Here is a 21,573-nt window from a genome sequence, read left to right on the forward strand (position 1 = left end):
CCGCCCGGGGGGCGGGGCCTAAGGCGGGGCGGCCCCGCCCCCTCGGCCGGCCGTGCGCGCGCGGGAGCGGAGCTCGGGGCCGGCGGCTGCGGGAGGCGCTGAGGTGAGGGAGGGGCCCTGCCCCGCCCCGGGAGCGCGGGGTCCCAGCGGGCGTGAGGGGGACACGGCGAGCAGCAGCGCTGGGAAGGGGTCTGTCCTTTTCCAGACGGACCCCCGAACCTGAGGGGTTTGGTTGAGGTGGGGTGATGCTGGTGCGGAGGGAGCGGGACGATGCGCGATGCGGTGCCCAGGAGGTGTGAGGCGCCCTCACCGCCCTCCCAGCGCGGGACCTGGTGCTCGTGTGGCCGCCATGGGACCCCCGGGCCGGGGCCCCTCCCACGGCGGGCAAGGCACTCGCTTCTGAACGTGCTCTCGTAGAAAACTCCAGCTTCGCTGTAGAGACCGGAGGGTGAGGAACATGTCCGACCAGCTCCCGAGGAAAGTCTGGGCTGCTTCGAGGCACCCGAACCCCGACCTCAGCCCCAAGCCCCCGGTGCGATGCCCTTGGCTCGGGTTTGCGGGCCTTGGCCTTCGGGCTCGGGTGTGCTCCCGCCTGTGTGGGAGCGCTCAGACCTGGCGGGAACGCTGTGGGAAACATTCGTGAAAAGTTTCTGTGCTTGTTCTCTATGTTAAAATATAATGTAGCTGTAGCCGTCTGCATAACTCTGCTCGCTGCTTCGTTTCCTCAGTAGCTGTGAGAAACTTTCCTCTGCTCTTAGCCCGCCTCTGAGAAATAGTTGGGTGATAGACAAGTCTCACAAATTAAAAGAATGTTCCTCTGTGTTCCAGCAGGATCTGGTTTTGTTTGGCATTGAAAACCTCTCTTGGAGAATGCTTAAGCAGGAATCAATGACATCAGTGGGCAGGAAACACTCTTGGAAGGAAGAGTTGCTATCAGAGCAATCTTACATGATAACAGGCTCATGGATAAGTTCTTCACTAGCTGCATACATTATAGCTCATAGACTGGTTTGTGGACTGAAATACAGATGTTACAGACACTAGATTTTATTTTTATGTTGCAATTTCACTTGAGAACCATGCTATCCAGTTTTTATTTTGTGTCAGTAATCAGAGTGCCGGATTTTTCTCAGCAAAATTGGCTTCATGAGAAAGGACACCAAATTGCTTCAGTGTTTAACATTTTCAGTCTGTAACTCCCATCAAACCCAAATGAGGTTAAAGTCGTGTAAACATACACACCTATATGGTAGCTTTGAGAAGAAAATCCTGGAAATCATCCCCACACTGAAACAACTTTACCTTGTGCCTGAAACAAAAAGCTGGGCTTCTGCTGTCTAACGCTGGGCAGTTTGTTTTGATTCCAAGATGTCTCTTTGCTGGGAGGAACAGACTGAAGGCTGCTGCAAACTGAAGCAGTTTTGTGTAATTTCACACAAAGGTGAGCTTGCTGACAATATCTCCTTGGAGGATGGAAAGAATCAGGTAGTGATAACTTCAAATCCATGGAAATAAAATGTGAGTGAGCTAGGTAAGAGGTGGCTGAGGGCTTTGGGAGTGGGAACTGATACCTTGTGGTAAGAGTGTGAGCCAAGGGAGGGACTGGAAAGGGGAATTGACCTCTTTATCACTTGCAGATGCAGCATATGCAGGCATTTTTATGTTGCCACAGTAAATCACATGATCTCCTGAAATCATGCAAGTTAGTGGTTGGTGAGTCTTGGTTAAGAGACTCTTTGTACAGAAGTGTTAGATAAGAAATCTTTAAACATTTTTTTGTGCCTGTTTCATCTTTCACATGCAGCTACCTATGAAAATTTTATATTGGTAAACAGGAGGTGGAATGACTGAGTTTGCAAGCATCTAGATAAAAGAGGAAGAGAAAAAGTTTCATTTTGAAGCTGTGATCTCTTTACAAAACACTCAAGCGTGGATGGAAATGTCGAGGAGAAAGAGGCTTGAAAAGAAAAATAATACATGAGTTAGGGTGGTTTTTTTTTGCTTTGAAGAAACTGTTTTCTCTAAAGAGCAAGGTGTTTTTAAGCAAGTTTGGTTTGGTGAGTTTCCAGAAAGGATGTGGACTTTGAGGGCTTCAGAATGGTTTGTCACACATCTGCTGCCTTCAGCACCCCAGATTGATGTTGCTTGAATTTCTCGTGTGACTGCATTTATAGGAGCAATGGTAGCTGAAAATTCTGCCCCTTGTTAGTACAGAAGAGTCAAATACTTGTGCTCTGTGAAGAAGTTGACACTGTTTCAGAGTCTGGGCATCCAGTCAGGGATGCTCCTTTTTCAATTTAGTGTGCAACAGCAGATATTACACTGGTTTGTAGGTGAGTTTTTTCCTCATACAATTTTTAATAAGCTGAAAAACATTATTATTTTTTTCAGATTTTTTCCTGTCCTTGCCTAAAAATGTCCAAGGTAAGAATAACATTTCTGTCTTCTAATGTAACAATGGGAAATACATTTTTTGGTTTTTAAATATTAATCTTCAATGACAAATTGTGCAACTTGCATCTGTTTGATGATGAAGGGTATTCAAAATCTACTGCCTACTGAGACACAATATTGAAAGATGAGTGATGTAAGACATAGATTAAAGTAGTTTTCATGCAAGTATAAATCTCTGCAGTTAACTAATACTCTTGGAAGGATTTCATTTTGGTCAGAGTTGTATAAAACCTCCCTGGTGCATCTTCACTGAAACTGCCTTTCTGCAATTTTGTTTTGAGCAGGCATCATTTAAGAAAATGGTGGTTTAGTTTTAATTTCTTTCTTTACTAATAGAATCAACTGGTTTTCCAATAAAACCCTTGATTTCAAATATTATAACCTAAAATATTATTGTCATGCTGGGATTCATCTAATTCTTGGCCCCCAGCATTTGCTATGATGGGTAAAACACCCATGTTGGTTTATTGGAAAGAAATGAGCGATAAAGGGTGCTTGAGTGATGTGTTTGAAGAGGGAACTAAGAGATGGAAAGATTTCCCTGCCATGTCTATAGCAGTGAGCATTCTCTTGTGTAAATTCCCCTTCCCCACACTTGAAGAGAGCTCTCTGAAGAGCACTTCCAGCAGATGGCTTTCACTGCACAACTTGCTCAGGGTTTTCCTTTGGATGTGCTAAAAAAGGATCAGGAATGCTCATCTTTTTCTTCAAGTCCATAGAAAACGATTTTATTTTAACTGTGTGTGAAGACTGTTCAAAAAGTGATTAATGCCCACAATTCATACTTTGTCATACTTAGATAAAGAATTGTTTGGGATTTTGTTTCTGTTTTACTTAAAGTGATCTTAGCTGGATATCTGAACAAGTGAAGCTTTTTTTCTTAAGCCCTAGGTCAATGTAGTTGTTCTGCCCTTCTTTGTGAAACTCTTGAGTAGTAGGAACCTCTGAGTAGTTTCCTCTCTGTCACATAGCTTCAAACCTTTTGACTTAAGTGAGGAAAGCAGTTCTACAAACTACTAAGTCTTGAGTGCTTGCTTATTGTAATCTTATTTTATTTTTTAAGTCTTATTTTAGTCTTATTTTATTTCATTTTTAGCAACAGCCTGCTCAATTTACCAATCCAGAAACTCCTGGCTATGTTGGATTTGCAAACCTTCCCAATCAGGTTCACCGAAAGTCTGTGAAAAAGGGGTTTGAATTTACTCTGATGGTGGTTGGTAAGGAGCAATTTTATAGTTTTTCTCACAATTAGTACTTGCTCACAGGGAATTTGAAGTTTAAACAAATGTTATTTGCACTGTTCTAAGGCTTCAGCTTGCATCAGAAACTTTCCTTTCCTGTTGCATTTAGCTTTCTTTTGTATTTTGTTGATTCTTGCAGCAGTTGTTTACCACATTGAAATCATGCTTGAATACATTAATAGGTTTGTGAGTGAATAAATTTTATTGTGCACTCCAGCAATCCCCCTTCCCTTCCCTTCCCTTCCCTTCCCTTCCCTTCCCTTCCCTTCCCTTCCCTTCCCTTCCCTTCCCTTCCCTTCCCTTCCCTTCCCTTCCCTTCCCTTCCCTTCCCTTCCCTTCCCTTCCCTTCCCTCTCCCCTGTCTTACAGGATTCCAGCACTCCATTTAAAATGTAGTTTAAAACTGGTTTTGCATTTGAATACTGTCTTAGTTCATTTGTGTGTTTTGATTTAGAGACTCATTCTATTTCAAATGTTGTTTCTGCTTCTTGAGTTCAAAACAATCTGAACTCTAGTCTTTTCAACCCTTCCAAATACTCTTGTAAAAGAGGGAGAAGGACTGAGAATGGAACCATTTGGTTTTGATGTGAGCTGTTACTTTTTACTTTGATCATGGTTTTATGTTAGCAGTTGTGACCTGAAGTGTTATTCTATGTGATAATTCATTGGGACTCTGTGTTGGTAAAAAATCTGCTGTCTGCAGAAATACCTTGAGCCTTTGAGAAATTGGTTGCTATTCTTGAAGATTAAATAGATTCCCAAATCAGGCCTGGTATCTTCTCTGGCTTTCTGTTTGTGAGCCACAACTTGTGAGTTTTAGTGTTTGAACTCTGTAATTCTTGCTTTTAAACAGGCTTTCCCAAAAAGTACCCTAATAGAATTAGGCTCTTCATTACCTGCCAGCACAAGAAATAAATCCCATTAATGTGCTAGATTTGCCTAAGAGAGATCACAGTGGGAATGAGCAGGAGAGGTGAGATAGTGATGATGATAGGAGGTGTTGAACTTCTTAATGGTTTTGGATTTCAGTAGTTACAGGGAGAGTCTGTCCTCAAACCTTTCATTAGTTTTGCCAAATGACAGCCCTAGCACTGCTTTTGTCCTACTTCTGTATTTTGTTCTTCAGTGCTGTACAGAGTTTGCCCTCATCTTTGCCTTCCTAGAATTTTATTGTATTTTTTGTTGTATGTGATTTGCATGATGCCATAAAGAATAGCTCATAAAATCTAAGAGTAAAACCAAACTCTAAGTAGCTGCTTCAAATTATTCTGTCTCCTCTAACTCTTCAGAAGTTACTGTTCAGTGATCTTACAAGTGTGAACAGTTTTGAGAAAGAAAAGATCTGCTTTGTCTGCTGTAACTAAACTAAACTTCCAGATCTCTTTGAATTCTAATTGCAAATTCTGCCACATGAAACAGTTCTGGAAGAGAGCAATGTAAAATTATATAGACCAACAGTTGTTTCTTGTCTCTTGTAAAATAGAAATAGAGGGGAAATGATATGGTGTAAGAGTAACAGAAAGAGAATTAATCCACCCATGCTGGAGTGAAGTGGAACTTTGCTGTTGTTGCCTGACAGTATTTTAAGGGATAAATGAAAATTAAGGGAAGAGGACTTGGAAAAAAAAGATTTCATTGAAAATTTGGAGTGGTATTTTAAGATACACTAGCAGAGGGAGGCAGCTGATGTAAGATAAAATAAACTGTGCTTTAAATTGCTGATTATTTCAGCAGTTTGGAATGTGAATGCTTTCTCTTCAAATATACATGGAGTTTAAGGATGTTCTCTTGTGGGCTGTGTCACAGTGCCTGTTTTGAACTATTATTTTTCATTAAGTTGCCATCCTCCTTCATTTCTGAGCAGGATAATACTTTAAAAGCTTCCTGAGCTGAGAGAATCCTAATTTATGATTTTGCTTTTTTACACAGCTTTTGGTTATGTTTTTTTTTTTCCCTGCTATTGTTTGCTGTGGTATCTGAAAATATGAGCTGGAGTTTATAAGAATTTGGCTGCTTGGCTGTGTTGCTCCCAAAGAAATCCCAGTCACTTGTGTTTATTTTTCTGTTCCTTCTCATTATTAAGCTATGACTTCATCTAAACATTTTTTTCACTTAAGAGTCACTAAACCACTGCAGCCAATATAATCATTGAGAGGGACTATGAAAACTGATTTGGTTCATGTGTAATATTTACCCTTACTGAGACAGTGGAACGTGGCATTGGATGAAATCAGACTTTTCTGATTTTGCTGAAATGATTCCATGTGACTGTTGAGTTACTCTGGGTGCCTGTCACCCTCACTGGTGCAGGCTGGACTGGCACAATCTGATCTTCAAAGCTGCATTCTGTAAGGCATTAAAAACTGGCAACTCTTCTTTAATTTCAAACCAATTTCTGTCTTTTTTTCTGTTGTTCAGATATTTTTGTCAGATTCATATTGCAGTGTTACTCAGAGATTCTGTGGCCCATCATTTTTTAACATTTTTTTAAATTTAATGCTATCAACACCTGAAATAAAACTAAAACTCTAGAAAAAGATCTCTTCAGTGAACTCAAGTATGGAACATTTCAAGTTGCTACTCTTTTTTATGCTATAAACATTTGTTCTGATTAAAATCTTGATCTCTAATGAGTCTAAATTTTCCTCATGACCATCAGTATCTCTAGAACAAAAATATACTTATGGTACAATTTGGTAATCCCCAAGTTCATCAGTATCAAAAAATTGCTCAGTGGCCATGTTCCTCTTGCTTTGAGTTCTTGTTTGCCATATTGGCTTAAAAAACAGAAATAAATCCACTTTATGTTGCCTGGCTGTACAAAAGTTCAGCAATGCATTTTTCATTGCTTAAATTGATGATAAAGCCTTGACAGGATATAACTTCAAACTGGTTATGATATTTCACATTCTGGACTGATAACAGAAAAGCTTGTCTTAAAAAATCAGGAGACATGAAATGGAAAATCTTAAATCTAAATGGGTCACAACTCCACTTGATTAGCAGCATTAATTACAGATCATCAGTGAGCTCTGGGAAAGTGAATTACAAAGGCAAGATGTAAAAATTGCTTTTCAGCCTTTTTGTGTGAACTTGGCTAATCCAAAATTAAAAACATGTAAATTCTTACTTTGAAAGAAATATGAAAAAATCTATAGTCAGATAATACTGTCAGATATTCTTGAAATTATTTATGTAAATATGTTGAATTTATCTTTATATTGAATCACAGGTGAATCTGGATTAGGAAAATCTACATTAATAAACAGCCTCTTCCTGACAGATCTCTACCCAGAAAGGATAATCCCAGGAGCTGCTGGTAAATACATCTTTGCTCAATGGTTTTTGGAGTTGAATGCATTTATCTGTGATTTCTAGCTCCAGTAGTTTCTAATGCATTTCTTGACACTTGAACTGTGTGATAAATCCATTTTCCTCTGCACCCAGGATGTCTGTCAGGTCTTTGTTATTTAGTCCTTGGGTGTATTCATATGAACACCTAGAAATTTGATCCCTTCTTTTGCTTAAAAACAGTCTTTGTGTCACAGTAAGAGAAACAATCAACTAAAACAGAGAATTTATTTCGTTTTTAATCTGTTGCAATTGTAAACATATGAATTGTTTATGCCTTATTTTTGCATATGTTTGCATATTTTTGCATACGTATGCCTATGTTTGCACCTTACTTCATTTACTTTAGATTGATATTTAGTGAATGAGAACTTCACTTCTTCCTATTCTTCTTCATTTCCTTATCCTATTTTTGTTGTTATTCAAGGTATGCAATAACTCAGCAAAGAGGACATGGTAATAAAATAAAAGATGCAATTTTTCTCCTTTTGCTACCTGTTGAATGACTTGCTTTAATGATTTTATCATGTTAGCTGAGGATACTTAGAACTTCCAGCCTTAGGAAAAAATCCATTACATATAATTTTATATTGTTCTCCCGTTACTGATGGTTTTGTCCCAGTCCCTTTTGCCTTAATTTCTAGATTATTTTTAAGTGTGAAATCTCATACTCAGTCCTGTAATAACACTGAAGGAATTGATGTACTGAGCCTTTTTGTTACCAGGCCTTAGAATGCAATGGATAGAATAATATTTCTGCTGTTTAATCTGCCAGTTCTCTGTTGGAGCTATCTCAGGGTGCCATGCTCTCAGACTGGAGTGTGCAGGATGCAGTTGTTGTTTTGCAGACAAGATTGAGCGCACGGTGCAGATCGAGGCCTCCACGGTTGAAATCGAGGAGAGGGGCGTGAAGCTGCGGCTGACGGTCGTGGATACCCCGGGGTACGGGGATGCCATCAACTGCCGCGACTGGTACGTGCCCACAGAGCATCTCTTCATCCCTCTGGGAGAATCACTGAGATTGCTTAGCTCTCCTGGAGGCTGGGAGTGTGCTGTGTGCCTGTGAAATGCTGGATTTGAGGTGGGGTTTTTGGTTTTCTAATTCTGTAGAAGTTTGGTTTTGGTGTTATGGATTAATTCCAATACATGTGAAGAGGCACCAATAACTTTGACACAACTTGAAATTAATTTTGTTGCACTTTTTTTTCTCTGTTAACTTCCATTTTGCTTGAAAGAACTTTAAGTGAGCAGTGACCTTGATTCTCAAGAATACTCTGAGAAAGTAAATCACCTATGCTTCAGTGCAAGCAAAAACTCACTCCTAAATCTTGTCCACATTCACTTGAGCATTCTCAGATTCTGTGCCTAATTTTTAAATGCTTTTCATTGACTTAGTTTTTGGATGTTTGTTTGTTTAGATTTTTTTTCCTTTTTACAAATTTACTTAATAGTAAATATTGAGATCTAATCTTGAGGTCAAATCAGTTTTCAGTGGTAATCCCTTTTCCCACATCTCTCAGACCCCTGAACCTCAAGGCAACCTCTGCCTTTCCCCATAATTTTGGAAATTCAATTTCCCAATGAAGTGAAATTCAGCTTCAAGGCCACATGTCCTATCCTGTGAGCCCAAAGGCTACTGCATGAGCAATCTCCTGTTTCATTTGTTCAAGAGCTTATTGTTGTTCAGGATCCCACTTGAATTCATTCTTCTGGGCCACATGATAGAGAGGCCCTACAATCTGACTGTACTCTGGAATATGCACCTTACAAAAACCCACAGCACCTGGGACAGCCTGAGCTTCATTCCTGCTGCTCACTGGGGACAGAGCTGCTGTTTTATTGACCACATCCACTGGAGTCTGACGATGCCTATTTTGCCATTTTACTCCTAAAATCCAGATTTCCTCAGCAGGTCCCTTGACCTTACTTTGTTTTATGGCAAAACCAACCTTCAGGAAGGTCTGGATTATCTTCTCCCCTTGCTCAAAAACTTCCTCTGTCATGTTTCTTGACATGATGATGCCATCAATGTACTGCAAGTGTTCTGAAGCCTTCCACTTCAGGAGTAACATCAGCCCTTCTATTCTGTCTGAGGACATGCCCACTGGAAGCTGGAGCTGCATTTATGCTTGAAGAGCTTCCTGTGGTGGTTGTACTTCCTCTCAACTCCTGCACCCCTGCTGCTGAGGCAGTGGTGGGTTTTCCATCCCACTTCCTGATGTCTTTTCTGTGGCCATGTAGATAAAACCACAGGTTACCACACAGTGTACATCCTGTCTCTTGAGGATGGGGGTGTTTGCTCCCAGAGCAGAGACTGGCCCATACTGGTGGAGTATGGAACATTTCCTCTCTAGTTTTTCATACCTGTTCTTAATCTTGGACAGTCTTTCCACAGCTGAGGTGCAGGGTGCTAGGGGAGAAAAAAAGTTATGTTGATGTTGCCAGAGTTGGGTCACCTGAAGCACTGTTTGCTCTCCTTCTTGCATTGACAACAAAGCCAGTGAGTTGACACACAGCAGTGCTGTGCTCTGTACAAACTTCTGCCACATGGATTGTGTACAGTGGACCTTATATGGATCTACAGGGGACTGATGGTTATTTGGACCCCTTTAGATTGCCTCCAGCACAGCTAATTCTCTCAGGTACTGCATACCTTCATCCATGGCCTTCCACCTGCCTGGTCACACCATTAGATCATCCTTGGGACAATGCCTTTCCCTCACATTTGACAGAAGTCACCACCAGAGTTGAGAGTTTCTGTCCTCTTCCCAATCCCCTTGTCACCAAGTCACCACCAGAGCTGAGAGTTTCTGTCCTCTTCCCAATCCCCTTGTCACCAAGTCACCCCCAGAGCTGAGAGTTTCTGTCCTCTTCCCAATCCCCTTGTCACCAAGTCACCACCAGAGCTGAGAGTTTCTGTCCTCTTCCCAATCCCCCTGTCAATGCCCACAGCCCAGGACAGGGATCCCAGTTGCTTGGCTTCCCTATGATCTGGTTCCACATGGTGGGCCACCATGTCTTGGTACCAGAGCAGTCAGGTTGCCAGGGTCTCCCCCAAATGGCAGCTGAAATCTTTTCACATATCTTGCAGCTCACCAAGGATGCAATTGGGGGATTATCTCTGGCCCTGCCTCTTCCTGCTGCTTCCTCTTCATCCTTCACTAAGCAAACTGATTTGGTCTTGGTGGTCTTGGATTTCTTCTTCAGTGTAGGGGCAGCTGTTTGTGGCACAGGTTGTGGCAGTGGTTCAGCTGCAGCTGGAATGGCCATGGTGCCTGTTGCTCTGCTTTTCTCCTCCTTGCTTGAGAGTGCTCTCTAGGCATGAGCAGTGTCCACTAAATAAAAGCCAGGGCTCAGCACACTGCAATAAGTTGCTCCTCTTTGGAGTTGTCCCCTCCTGTAGATCTGGGCCAGAATCAGGACAGTGGTGGATAAAAACAATTGGATATGAACAGTCCCTGCAAGCCATCAGTGTCCCAGGCTGTGTCAAAAGCAGTGTGGCCAGCAGGCTGAGGGAGGGAGTTCTGCCCCACTCCTGTGGGATCTGCATTCAGCTCTGGGCTCTAACACGTGCCAGACATGGACCTGTTGGGGCAGGTGCACAGGAGGACCACAAGAATGATCCAAGGGCTTAAACAGCAGTAAAGAGAGGCTGGGAGAGTTGGGGTTCCATCTGAAAAAGAGAAGATCCAGGGAGACCTTACTGAGGACTTGAAATATATCAATGGGGCTCACAGGAAACATGGAAAGAGAGTTACTACCAGGGCCTGCAGCAGCAGAGCAAGGGACAATGGTTTGAAACTGAAAGTAGATTTAGGTTGGATGTAGCAGAGACTTTTTTCCAGGGATGGTGTTGAGACCCTGGCACAGTTGCCCGGAGCAGCTGTGGCTGCCCCATCCCTGAAAGTGTTCAAGAGAACCCTGCACTAATGGAAGGTGTCCATGACAGTAGCTTGGAAATAGGTGATCTTTAAAGGTCCCTTCCAACACAAACCATTTATGATTTGAAATCAGTTTGCAACAAGAACCTTAAAATACCTTGAGAAATGTGTGGTTAATGTTAATCAAGATATAAACACTAACCCAAGAGAAATTTGTTGTAGAACTGAGGCTGGGTTATGTATATATTATCTTTATATTCAAATGTAATATACATAGTAGCTATGCTTATTTTTTTTATTCTAGAATTCCAATAAAATTTTAAGATGTGCTCTTCTATTTTTCCTGTTCTATAGAATCAGTAAATGAATTTTTGTCCAACAGAAGATTGTTTCATGAGCAGGCTATCTTAGTGGTTTAATATTACCTTTGAAAGAGTCCTTATGTTGTATGATTCCTCAAATCTGTGTTTGTTTTACAGCTTTAAGACCATAATCTCTTACATTGATGAGCAGTTTGAGCGATACCTGCATGATGAGAGTGGATTGAACAGAAGACATATCATAGATAATCGAGTTCATTGCTGTTTCTATTTCATTTCACCTTTTGGTCATGGGTAGGTGTTTCTCTGTCATTTTTTTTACATTATTTTATTTTAGAGAGTTGGTTTGTGCTTGTTGAATTAAGTTTTCAGAATCAGGTTGCCATTACTTATGCAACTGCTATAACTGCTGACATTAATTGTCTGTCTTCTTTCTTTCTGTTTAAAGAGAGATATTTATGTTAGAGTGAAAATAAATTGGTAATTTAGAGTAAAAATAAATAAAAATTTTCCATATTTTAATTTCAGCCTTAAGCCTCTGGATGTTGAGTTTATGAAGGCCATACACAACAAAGTAAATATTGTACCAGTCATTGCAAAAGCTGATACACTTTCTCTGAAGGAGCGAGAGAGACTAAAGAAAAGGGTGAGTGTTTTTGTGGCTTGCAGAAATGTGGTTGTGGCAGTGTGGTGGCTGAAGAGAGGGGCATTCTCATTAACCTTTCTTGGTCCTAGCTGAGGAAAATATAATCTCATGCACAGTGTAGCATCACTTAATATGGAGTTTGATATTCTGTAAAATATTTTGTCATGTATTTAAATGAGAAATTGTCCTTAGAATGTTGTTTGCAAAATGGCAGTCTAGCTACATTTACAATTAGATTTAGTGAATTTTGAAACTTTGGAAAAATATTTAAATACCTTTGCTGATGGTAATTGCTCTGTTACCTGTTTAATCAGTCCCAAAGCTGAGATAGTATCTGCATATAGAATGTACATATTATATTTGGGGTTTTTAACCAGTCAGAATTCTGGTGGCTAAAAAGTGGGATTTTCAGAGATGTTTCTGATTGCGAGGTTGTTTTTCTTCCCTTATGTCACTCCTTCTAAAGTATTCCAGCTCTGTCTTCCAGAGGAAAGACCTTTTAACACATCCAGTCATGCAGGGCTTGGTGCTGTATTTGCTGGGAGGAGGTGGGATTCAACAAAACATCATGAGCTAACAACAGCTCTGAAGTTTAGAAAGAAGTGTTAGAATTAACTTGTCAAAGGCATGCTCCAGCCTTAGCTCTTGCATTGAAAACTTTATGATTCTTGTCAGTTGTTCTGAAAATCCTTATAGCTATCTCACCCAATCTGGAATAAAAATAAAGACTTTTTATATGGTATACTCTAGTAGGTATGTCTAGGGTGCTAGAATTCTGCAGAAATAAAGATTATTCTTTCTTAAAGAGCAAAATTTGGGGTCTATGGTAGATGGATTCCTGGTGCAGATAGCATTACTGTCAATCATGAGGAAAAAAGTATTTGTAGTGTCTATATCTCAGTTTTTCAAACTAACCCACCCCTACCCCCCCAGTAGTAATTCAGAGGTGAGAACAAGGAGGTTAAACTCTAGAAAGCAAGTATAACTTCTGAGTCAACACCTTTATTATTGCAAAAAAAATTGCAAAGGTTTGACATAGCACAGTTTCCACAAAGGATGGTGGTTTTGTGAACACTATTGTTTGTATGAAAGTCCATGGGAAGTAGTTGTTGAATATAATGAAGAAATATGGTATTTAAAACCAAATGCTTGCTGAGCAATTTGGATCAATAAGGTATATCCAGATTTCTTAAGAAATTGTGTATTAAGTAATTTTATGTTAAGATTTAAAAGTACTGATTCTCCATGTACATTATATCAATTTCTTTTATTGCATATCTCAGATTCTGGATGAAATAGAAGAGCATGGCATCAAAATTTATCACCTGCCTGATGCTGAATCAGATGAGGATGAAGATTTTAAAGAGCAGACCAGACTCCTGAAGGTGTGACTGGTTTAATAGCTATATACATGGATAATATATTGTATTTTTTCAGACTGCTCAGATGGCTTTAGGACAGGACCTGCAGTGCAACCTGGAGTGAGTCACTGTGTCTCTGCCCAGGCTTCCAGCTTGGAAGATGGTGGCAGAAGTTCCTTTTATTTATTTTACACCTTTAATTTCAAATAATTATGAACTTATTACCATATGCAATGCTGAGCAGAACAAGAGTTGTTCCTGGAGTTGTTTGTCCTGGTTCATTATAAGTCACTTTTTCACTTTTGGCTTTCAGGCCAGCATTCCATTTTGTGTAGTGGGGTCCAATCAACTCATTGAAGCAAAAGGTAAAAAAGTCAGAGGTCGGCTCTACCCATGGGGTGTAGTTGAAGTGGAGAATCCAGAGCATAATGACTTCCTGAAGCTGAGGACCATGTTAATGTAAGTTAGAACATTCCAATTAAGTGGTAGTTTACAAAACAATCACCAAGATAATCAAGCACTGCACTGGGGGTTTGCAGCAGTTCTGTAATCCCTGGACACATTGAGAATTTGTGTGGAGAATGCCATGAGCAGCCTTGACCTAGCTGAGCTAGGCCTAGTCAGAGGTTGGACCACACAGGATCCACAGGTGCTCTCTGATCTGAATTACTCAGTGATTCTGTGAAAATAATGATTTTGCTGATTATTTTGTCCAATGTAGTGTTGTATTACTACTCAGATCCCCTGGAACATAAACCAGGTTGTGCTGATTTCAATATATCTATAAGTAGATACATTTGCAAGGGAGCAGACCTGAAAAGCCCCCTGGTTGTTTTTTTGTCTTTGCTACTCTGTCTTGCCTGCTCAGGTTTGTCAAAGGCCTCGCCCAGGAGTGCAGCTTCTGTCAGGGCAGTCTCAGGGCTGAGGTGACCTCTCTGTGTCCCTTATTGCACCAATTGAACTGAAATTAGTTTTAAATTAGTATGCTGAGTGGGTGTGCATGCTGAGCATGTTGATCCAAGACAGTGCTGAATGTGAGAGTTGCTTAAGCAAACTGATGGGACACAAGGATGTTTTATCTTTTAATTCCTGTGCTTCCTCCAGCACCCACATGCAGGACCTTCAGGAGGTGACCCAGGATCTTCACTATGAGAATTTCCGCTCTGAGAGGCTCAAACGAGGCAGCAGGTTGTCATCTCATGGTTACATGTTGTTTTTTCCTTTTCTGAATTTGTATTTTGCTCTCTCTGTGTCTCACCTACCATTGCATTGCTTAAGATTTGGTAGACAAGGGCAAGCTCTGTAACTCCAGTCAGCATCAAGTTCTATGGAGCAGGTTACAAAGAGTGTAACAAAAAATATTTGGTAAATCTGAAGTGATGGTGGTGGAGTTAGGGAATTGTGGGAATAGATCTGTGCTTTGATCTGAGGCAGGCTTAAACACAGTTGGATTGGAATGTTGAAGGTACTAAGTAGGACAGATGTCTATGATAAATGTTGTCTTAAAAAAAATCTGCTAATTAGATCAGAGCTGATATCTTAAAAAGAGTGCGGGCTTTTTTCAGAATTAACAACCAGAATATTTGGATGGGGCCTTTCAAAAGAGATGATCAAATTTTTTGCAATTTTGCTTTATTAAACATGACATACATAAATAGTAGCAGTCACAGACTGTTGGCCGTGTTTTGAGCTGCCTTGGATAGGGCACAGCTTTCCTGGAAAGAGAACTGGGCAATCCACCCCATTTTTAAATACAATAGCAGGGGCTGTAAAGATGAGCTGGGGAGGTCTTGAGGGCAACTGCACGATTCCTGGTTTAGGTGTTTCAGCTGCATCTCTTCTTACAGCCACTAGAGGGGCTCCAAATTGCACTTTTTGGGGCATTTTGCAAAAGTTTCCCCATCAAGCTGTTAACAGACATTTTGTACCATGTCTGGTCAGTTTACAGCAAAAGGAGTTTTCCTTTTAGAGTTTTCTGCCTGTAGCATTGGCCTAGAAACAATATAAAATGCTCTTCTCTCCTGATTTTAAATCCTGCTTTCTGAAATTCAAGGTAAAAGTCCCCAAACTTCCCAAGTTCTGGCACCTCTTATCCAACAGGTGTTGTACCAAGACCTTAGAGGTAATGTGACCTAAGGTCATCCAATTTTTAGAGGATTTCAAGTTGCTGTTAAGTTGGGTATGTGAAACTAAAACATGTTTTTATATTTTCTAGTTAAGTGGCCCATTTGCTTTCCCATTTCTGAAATGGTACTAGAATGTAGTTAGGTTTACTATAAGTGAGGGTAAATTTCATGTGAATTTATTTCAAGCTTGCACTTCTGCTACCAGGAGTGCTTACAGTAGGGGTTTGTTGACTGTACTCACTGATGATCTCAGAGGTTTTGGGGCACAGCAGATTTTTTTACAATGTATTTATTTGCACAGGGTTTATTTACAGTATTTTTTTTTATTTACACAGGATTTTTTTACAAAGTATTTCTCTGTTAACTTTTTAACAAACACCAATTTGTTTGCTTTACATGTTTGATGGCACTTGCTTGATTAGCTCCATTAGTAGATCCTCTCTGTTGTGACATGGAGAAGGAGAAAGCTATTAGCAAAGTGGTAGGAAATCTTGAATAAAGCCAGGTATGAGGGAGGCAGTCACTTCTCCCAAGTAACAAGTGATGCAATAACAGCAAACAGCCTCAGGTTGCACCAGGGAGCCTTAGATTGATATTAGGGGAAATTTCTTTACAGAGAGGGTGTTTGGGCACTGGCACAGGCTGCCCAAGGGCAGTGGTGGAGCTGCCATCCCTGGGAATGTTCAAACTGCTTGTGGATGTGGCACTGGGGTGTTGAGTTTGTGAGGTCTCGAGGACGAGGTGGGAAATGAGGAATCTGACTCCATGCTCTCAGAAGACTGATTTACTATTATCTTATATTACATTACATCACATCACACTATACTATACTATATTACACTATACCATATTGTCCCATATTGTCCCATATTGTCCCATATTGTCCCATATTGTCCCATATTGTCCCATATTTATTATACCATATTGTCCCATATTTATTGTCCCATATTTATTGTCCCATATTGTCCCATATTACATTATATATTAGATTATATTACATTACATTATATTACATTACGTCATATATCATATAATATCATATATTATATCCTACTATATCCTACTATATTATATTATACTATACTATATTATATTATACTATATAATATTATACTATTATACTGTATTATACTATTATACTATATTATATGCTATACTAAAACTATTCTAAAAAAAGAGAAAAGATATATCAGAAAGTTTAAGAAGAGTGATAATGAAACCTTGTGATTGACTCTTCAGAGTCTGACACAACTGATGGTGATTGGTCATTAACTAAAAACAATTTACAGGAAACCAATCAAACACGCACCTGTTGGTAAACAATCTCCAGACCACATTCCAAAGCAGCAAACACAGGAGAAGCAATCAGATAATTATTGTTTTCATTCTTTTTTGAGACTTTTCAGCTTCCCCAGAGAAGAATCCTGGCAAAGGGATTTTTCAGAAAATATGACAGTAACAGTGGGGGACATGGTTTAACATGGTGAACACAGTGGTGGGTTAATGCTTGGACTCAGCAATCTTAGAAGGTTTTTCTAACCTTAATGATTTTATGTTTCTAACAATATTAATATTATTTTAGGAAAATAGAAGATGAAGAAGTGAATAAAGACCAGATTCTGCTTGAGAAGGAAGCAGAAGTAAGATGACAGAACTTTATATTTTTGTAATGGGAGAATTTTTGTTCTTTTGTTGCTACTTTAGAGCAAACATTTATATGATCTTGGTAATTCATAAAGGAAAAGCAGTTATATGCCAATATAAGGTTATTTAAGGTTCACTAAGAAAGCAGAATGAGAAGAGGCGAGAGGAGGCTGAGGAGAGGGGTTTTTTGGGACAAGTGGAATGTGGTAAAACATGATTCCATTTTAGTGATCAGCAGTGGATGTAACACACACTGTGTGGGCAAGGAGAGACATCCTCATGGGAATAAGGGTTCTGCAGTTAACAGCTGCAGATTGGGACAAAGTCAGTTCAGCTCTGCAGCAAAAGAGAGAATGATGGTAAAAACGGTCAGAAATAAAAAATGAGACAGAAATTCTCATTCTGCCACTGTTACAAATTTATAATGCACAGATCTAATGTTGCTTTTCCTGTTCCTCTAACCTATAAAGGTTGTAGATAGGCAAGACTAGAAAAAGTGCAATGAAAAGCAAAATGTGGGCAGAAAGGCTGAAGTGGAGACCTGAAGCAGGTCCTGTGCTAGGGTAGATGAGATTAATAGCCTTGTTGAGAAGTGGGTGACAGAAGGGAAAGGGTCTGACATGATCACAGATGGCAGGATGAATGGGAATCTACCACACAAGCAGGAGGTCATGGTTGATGGGATTCATAGATGGTTGATTTCAATTAAAAAGCTACTTCTAACATAGTCTGTTAGTCTAAAGTGCAGTACTCTAAAACTGAGCTTCAACCAAATTTAGTCATTCTTGTGTCTCACTGGATGGTTTGCCTGTAATACTTTCTTCCACCTAGTCATGCCTAGCAAGGGAGTTGGGGAATAATCCTGACAATTGTTTTTGGGTGACAGATACAGGAGTAGTTTGGAGGGACATAACCAGCCTGCTTTTTTTTTTTTCTGATAAACTTTAGTAAGTGTAAATGCTTGTTCAGTACTTCAGAACCATAATTTTTATACCTGTAACGTCAGAGACTTCCACTTAGGGATGCTTAAAAATCCCATCCCACAGTACAATAATAAAGCCTATTTATTTCAGTCAGTAAATGCTAGCCTCTTCAGTGATGAAGAGCAGTAAAAGAAGATGCCATAACCTGAATACATTACCTGTCAGATAAAGAAAATGCAGATATGTGATCCCTCTTTAATAAAAATAAGGATTAGAGTGGTGACAGTGAAGAATTATGTTTTGAGCTGCAGAATTCCTCTGTGCTGCTTTTCCAGCTCCGTCGCATGCAGGAGATGATTGCAAGAATGCAGGCCCAGATGCAGATGCAGATGCAAAGTGGAGAAGGTGACAGCAGTGCAGTTCATGGGCATCATGTGTAAAGTCTTGGGTAAGATGCTCAAACAGCCACTTAAAGGGCTTCTCCTTTAGCTGCTCTCTAATGTGCTTGGTATTAAGAAGTTCTGGAAAAATGTTAACGAGATGGGTTTCCATAGGTTTCAGTCTGAATTTTAATTTATAAGGGTTAACTGCTGTTTGCAAAGTTAGATGGCTTGGAGTCAAACTAAACAGTGTGGTGGTGTGTGTGTATACATATAAAAATTTCCCAGAAAGTCAATACAATATATCCTGGTAAGAATTATGGAAGAAGTCTTTGAAGTAGTTTAACCAGGTTTCTTAATCTCATGATGAAGTCATTGTTTACTTGTGACTTATAAAATGTGTGCAGTTCTTTCAGGTTTCTTAATGTGAGAAGACTGCTGATCTGAAATGGTATTTTCCTGTCTTGTTTGTAGATGATTTTACCCCCTGCCTCACAGGAGACCTCCTGGAGCTGGATTGCAGTGGTGGAGGACAAAAGGATGCCTCTTGCCTCCATTTGATCTGGAGCTTGCTGTGGAGTTTAATGTGGGACTGTTTTGTGGTAACATCTTGTGAGATGTATTTCATAACATGTAGTTAGTCGGTATTTTTATATATTATATACATTTGACTTCCATTTTCTTTAGTCCTTCTTTTCTTGAGGTTATTTTTCATTTCCTATTAGGGATACAAAATAGTCTTTGAAAGTTTTCTAGCCTGATATGCAGTAGATAATAATATTTTTTAATATACCCTATTAGCTCCCTGCTTTTAACTTTGTATTCCATTTAGAAATAAACAGCTGCCAGTGATACCTTGTTCAGTGCCAGGTAACAGTCACCTCACTAAGGCTGCACCCCTGCAAGGTTAATTTTATAAATATTGCAGTGTTTACATGTGTGTGTGAGACCAGCAGCCCTTTCTCTGTCTCTGCTCACAGCAGAGGATTTCCTTGGCCTCTGCAGAATATCAAATGAAAATTCAAGCATGCCTTGTGTCTTAGCAAAAGAAAGAAGAGGAGATGCCTCTGTGAGAGGTACACTGTATGTTACATGACAGGCATTATTTCTTTTAGATTTAACCTTGAGGGTTATTGTTTTCCTAAAATCTCTTATTCTATTGCAGCTAATTTTGAATCATTTCTTGTAGGCCATCACAAATCACTGCTTCTATTTTCTGGCTTTATTGTAGCCAAATCAACTTCAGTAAGGCTGATTTTGTTGTTGAAGGAGGTAAACTCCAAAGAGTAGTTTTCTATGCATGGATGTTTCCTATATCCAAAGGATGAGAAATTCTATAATTCCTAGTAAGTATTTTCATACTATTTTTAGGGCATTGTAAACTGTTACATGTAGTAAAAATATATATTAGCACACTTGTGTTTTTAAAAGTGACCTGTTCCTGACAGGATCAATGCAAACTGTATTTTAAGTTCTTGCTCCAGGATGGAGTCAGCAGTATTACTTCAGGAGAGACTCTGTTTTCTTTTATCACTTTTTTAATCCTGGTAGCAAAGGAGGCTGTTTTTAGCTTGGCTGGGCTTGTGCTGCAAATCATTCCTTGTGTTGTGTTTGCAGCAAACAATCAATAATCAACACAAGTGCCCAGCTGGTGGCTGACAGGACAAGCAGTGACACACCCTGGGTTGTTTGCTGCTCCTGATAAAGCCAGCAATCAGATTTCTTCATCTGTTCTATCACAAAACATCCTTATCTGAGCAGCTAATAAACAAATAGATAGAATTGCAACTTCTTTTGGCTCTTTGAGCTCAGGTGCAGCTGTGACTTTTATAATTTTGTTAATGTTCCTGTGAAAAAAATAATAGAATTTTTACAGCTAATGTATAATTCCAGTGGTGCTTCAGTGGCTAGATTAAATATAAATATCAATTGAAATTTTTACCTGCCTGAAACTGCTGTTTTATGTTTGAATCTTTCTAAAAATGTGAAGTAAAATCCTGCATTGTAGCTGGGGATCTCCAGCTCTCTCTTCCAAACAAACTTTGACACAACCCATTTGACCTTCCCTAACCTTTACAAAAGTGAAAATGAGAACCTTTTTGTATGCACAGAAGAGTCAAATCCCATTTGGTCAAATCTCTGCATATAAAACTTGTATGGAAAAACATGTGCTTCTAAATTGTTGAATTGCTTTTTCAAAAGAAGGTGTAGGACCAAAGTAATGTAGCAGCACTGTCAGAGAACACTCCACAACACCTTATTTATTTCTATTACCATGAGCCTGTACTTGAAGAAAAACTGTGAAATATGAAATGTCTGCACAGGGGCCTGGTTGTACTTGTCACTCTCACTGTGTATATTGGGTTTTTTTCCTCTATTTTTAACATGGGAACAAGAGCACATTGTCCATTTGTTTAGTGCTGTTTGGTCACCATCTGTGAAATTATTTCTTTGGAATATTTACATATCTATTAAAATATTTGTTCAGGATAAAGCATTTCATGTTATTATTAAGCAAAAAAAAAAAAGTAATTGATCTAAAAATTCAACAGGAGAAATATTTTTCTATGTTGTTTTGGCATTTAATGGGAAAAACCAAGTTTATGGCACTAGGCATTTTAGGTAATTAATTAATTACTGCTTCTTCCCAAGTCTTTGGGACAGTTGTGCTTTGTGTGCCTGATGTCTCTGAAGGTCTAGTTCGCCTTCACTTCTCTTGGGATGGTCTTGAAATGGATGGTTTTGTGCTAAGGCATGAAAAGCAAAACTACTTTTCTCAGAAAAGTTGCTGGTAAAAGAAAAATATGAGTAGCAGAAAGGCTTGGGGACAAAAGGTAAATTGTTTGGTGGCTTGCTGAACTGGCCACAGTTCTTTTTCTTTTACTGTGTTGTGATGGTTTTTATATTAGGAGTAAAAATACTTTTGAATTTGCAGAGCTTTATAGTTGATAGCAAAAGTTACTAGTTCTTGGTACAAAAACCTGTTATAATCTATGTACTACAATTAGCTAAAACTGTAATAAAAAATGCTAAAATACTGTTTTGTGTTTATTATGATTCTTTATTATACTCAAAATGTTAATTTGTGGTGATATGTTTGAAATATTGTCCCGTTCCAGCCAGGACAGAGTTAATTTTTGGGGCAGGGTTGAAGTGGCAGTGTGTGGGATTGGGCTCCATGGTGGGCATTTTTCCATGTGAAGCTCTCTCTCTTGTTTGTATCCATTTTGTGATTTAATATGGTTGC

The 21,573-nt window shown here is 39.5% G+C and overlaps 1 protein-coding gene across 1 annotated transcript; it reads left to right on the plus strand.

The window, feature by feature from the left end:
* Window positions 1–23: 23 nt before the first annotated feature.
* Window positions 24–21,364, plus strand: SEPTIN2 (septin 2). Its single transcript, XM_066556437.1, has 13 exons — window positions 24–103; window positions 2,392–2,424; window positions 3,551–3,671; window positions 6,927–7,013; window positions 7,894–8,017; window positions 11,406–11,540; window positions 11,775–11,892; window positions 13,176–13,277; window positions 13,567–13,712; window positions 14,358–14,441; window positions 16,962–17,019; window positions 18,282–18,394; window positions 18,801–21,364. The coding sequence occupies exons 2-12, from the start codon at window positions 2,416–2,418 to the stop codon at window positions 18,384–18,386; spliced, it is 1,089 nt and encodes a 362-aa protein (XP_066412534.1). The 5' UTR covers window positions 24–103; window positions 2,392–2,415; the 3' UTR covers window positions 18,387–18,394; window positions 18,801–21,364.
* Window positions 21,365–21,573: the final 209 nt, after the last annotated feature.

The sequence above is a fragment of the Molothrus aeneus genome, chromosome 10, assembly GCF_037042795.1.
Source record: "Molothrus aeneus isolate 106 chromosome 10, BPBGC_Maene_1.0, whole genome shotgun sequence".
In the NCBI taxonomy this organism is placed as follows: Eukaryota; Metazoa; Chordata; class Aves; order Passeriformes; family Icteridae; genus Molothrus; species Molothrus aeneus.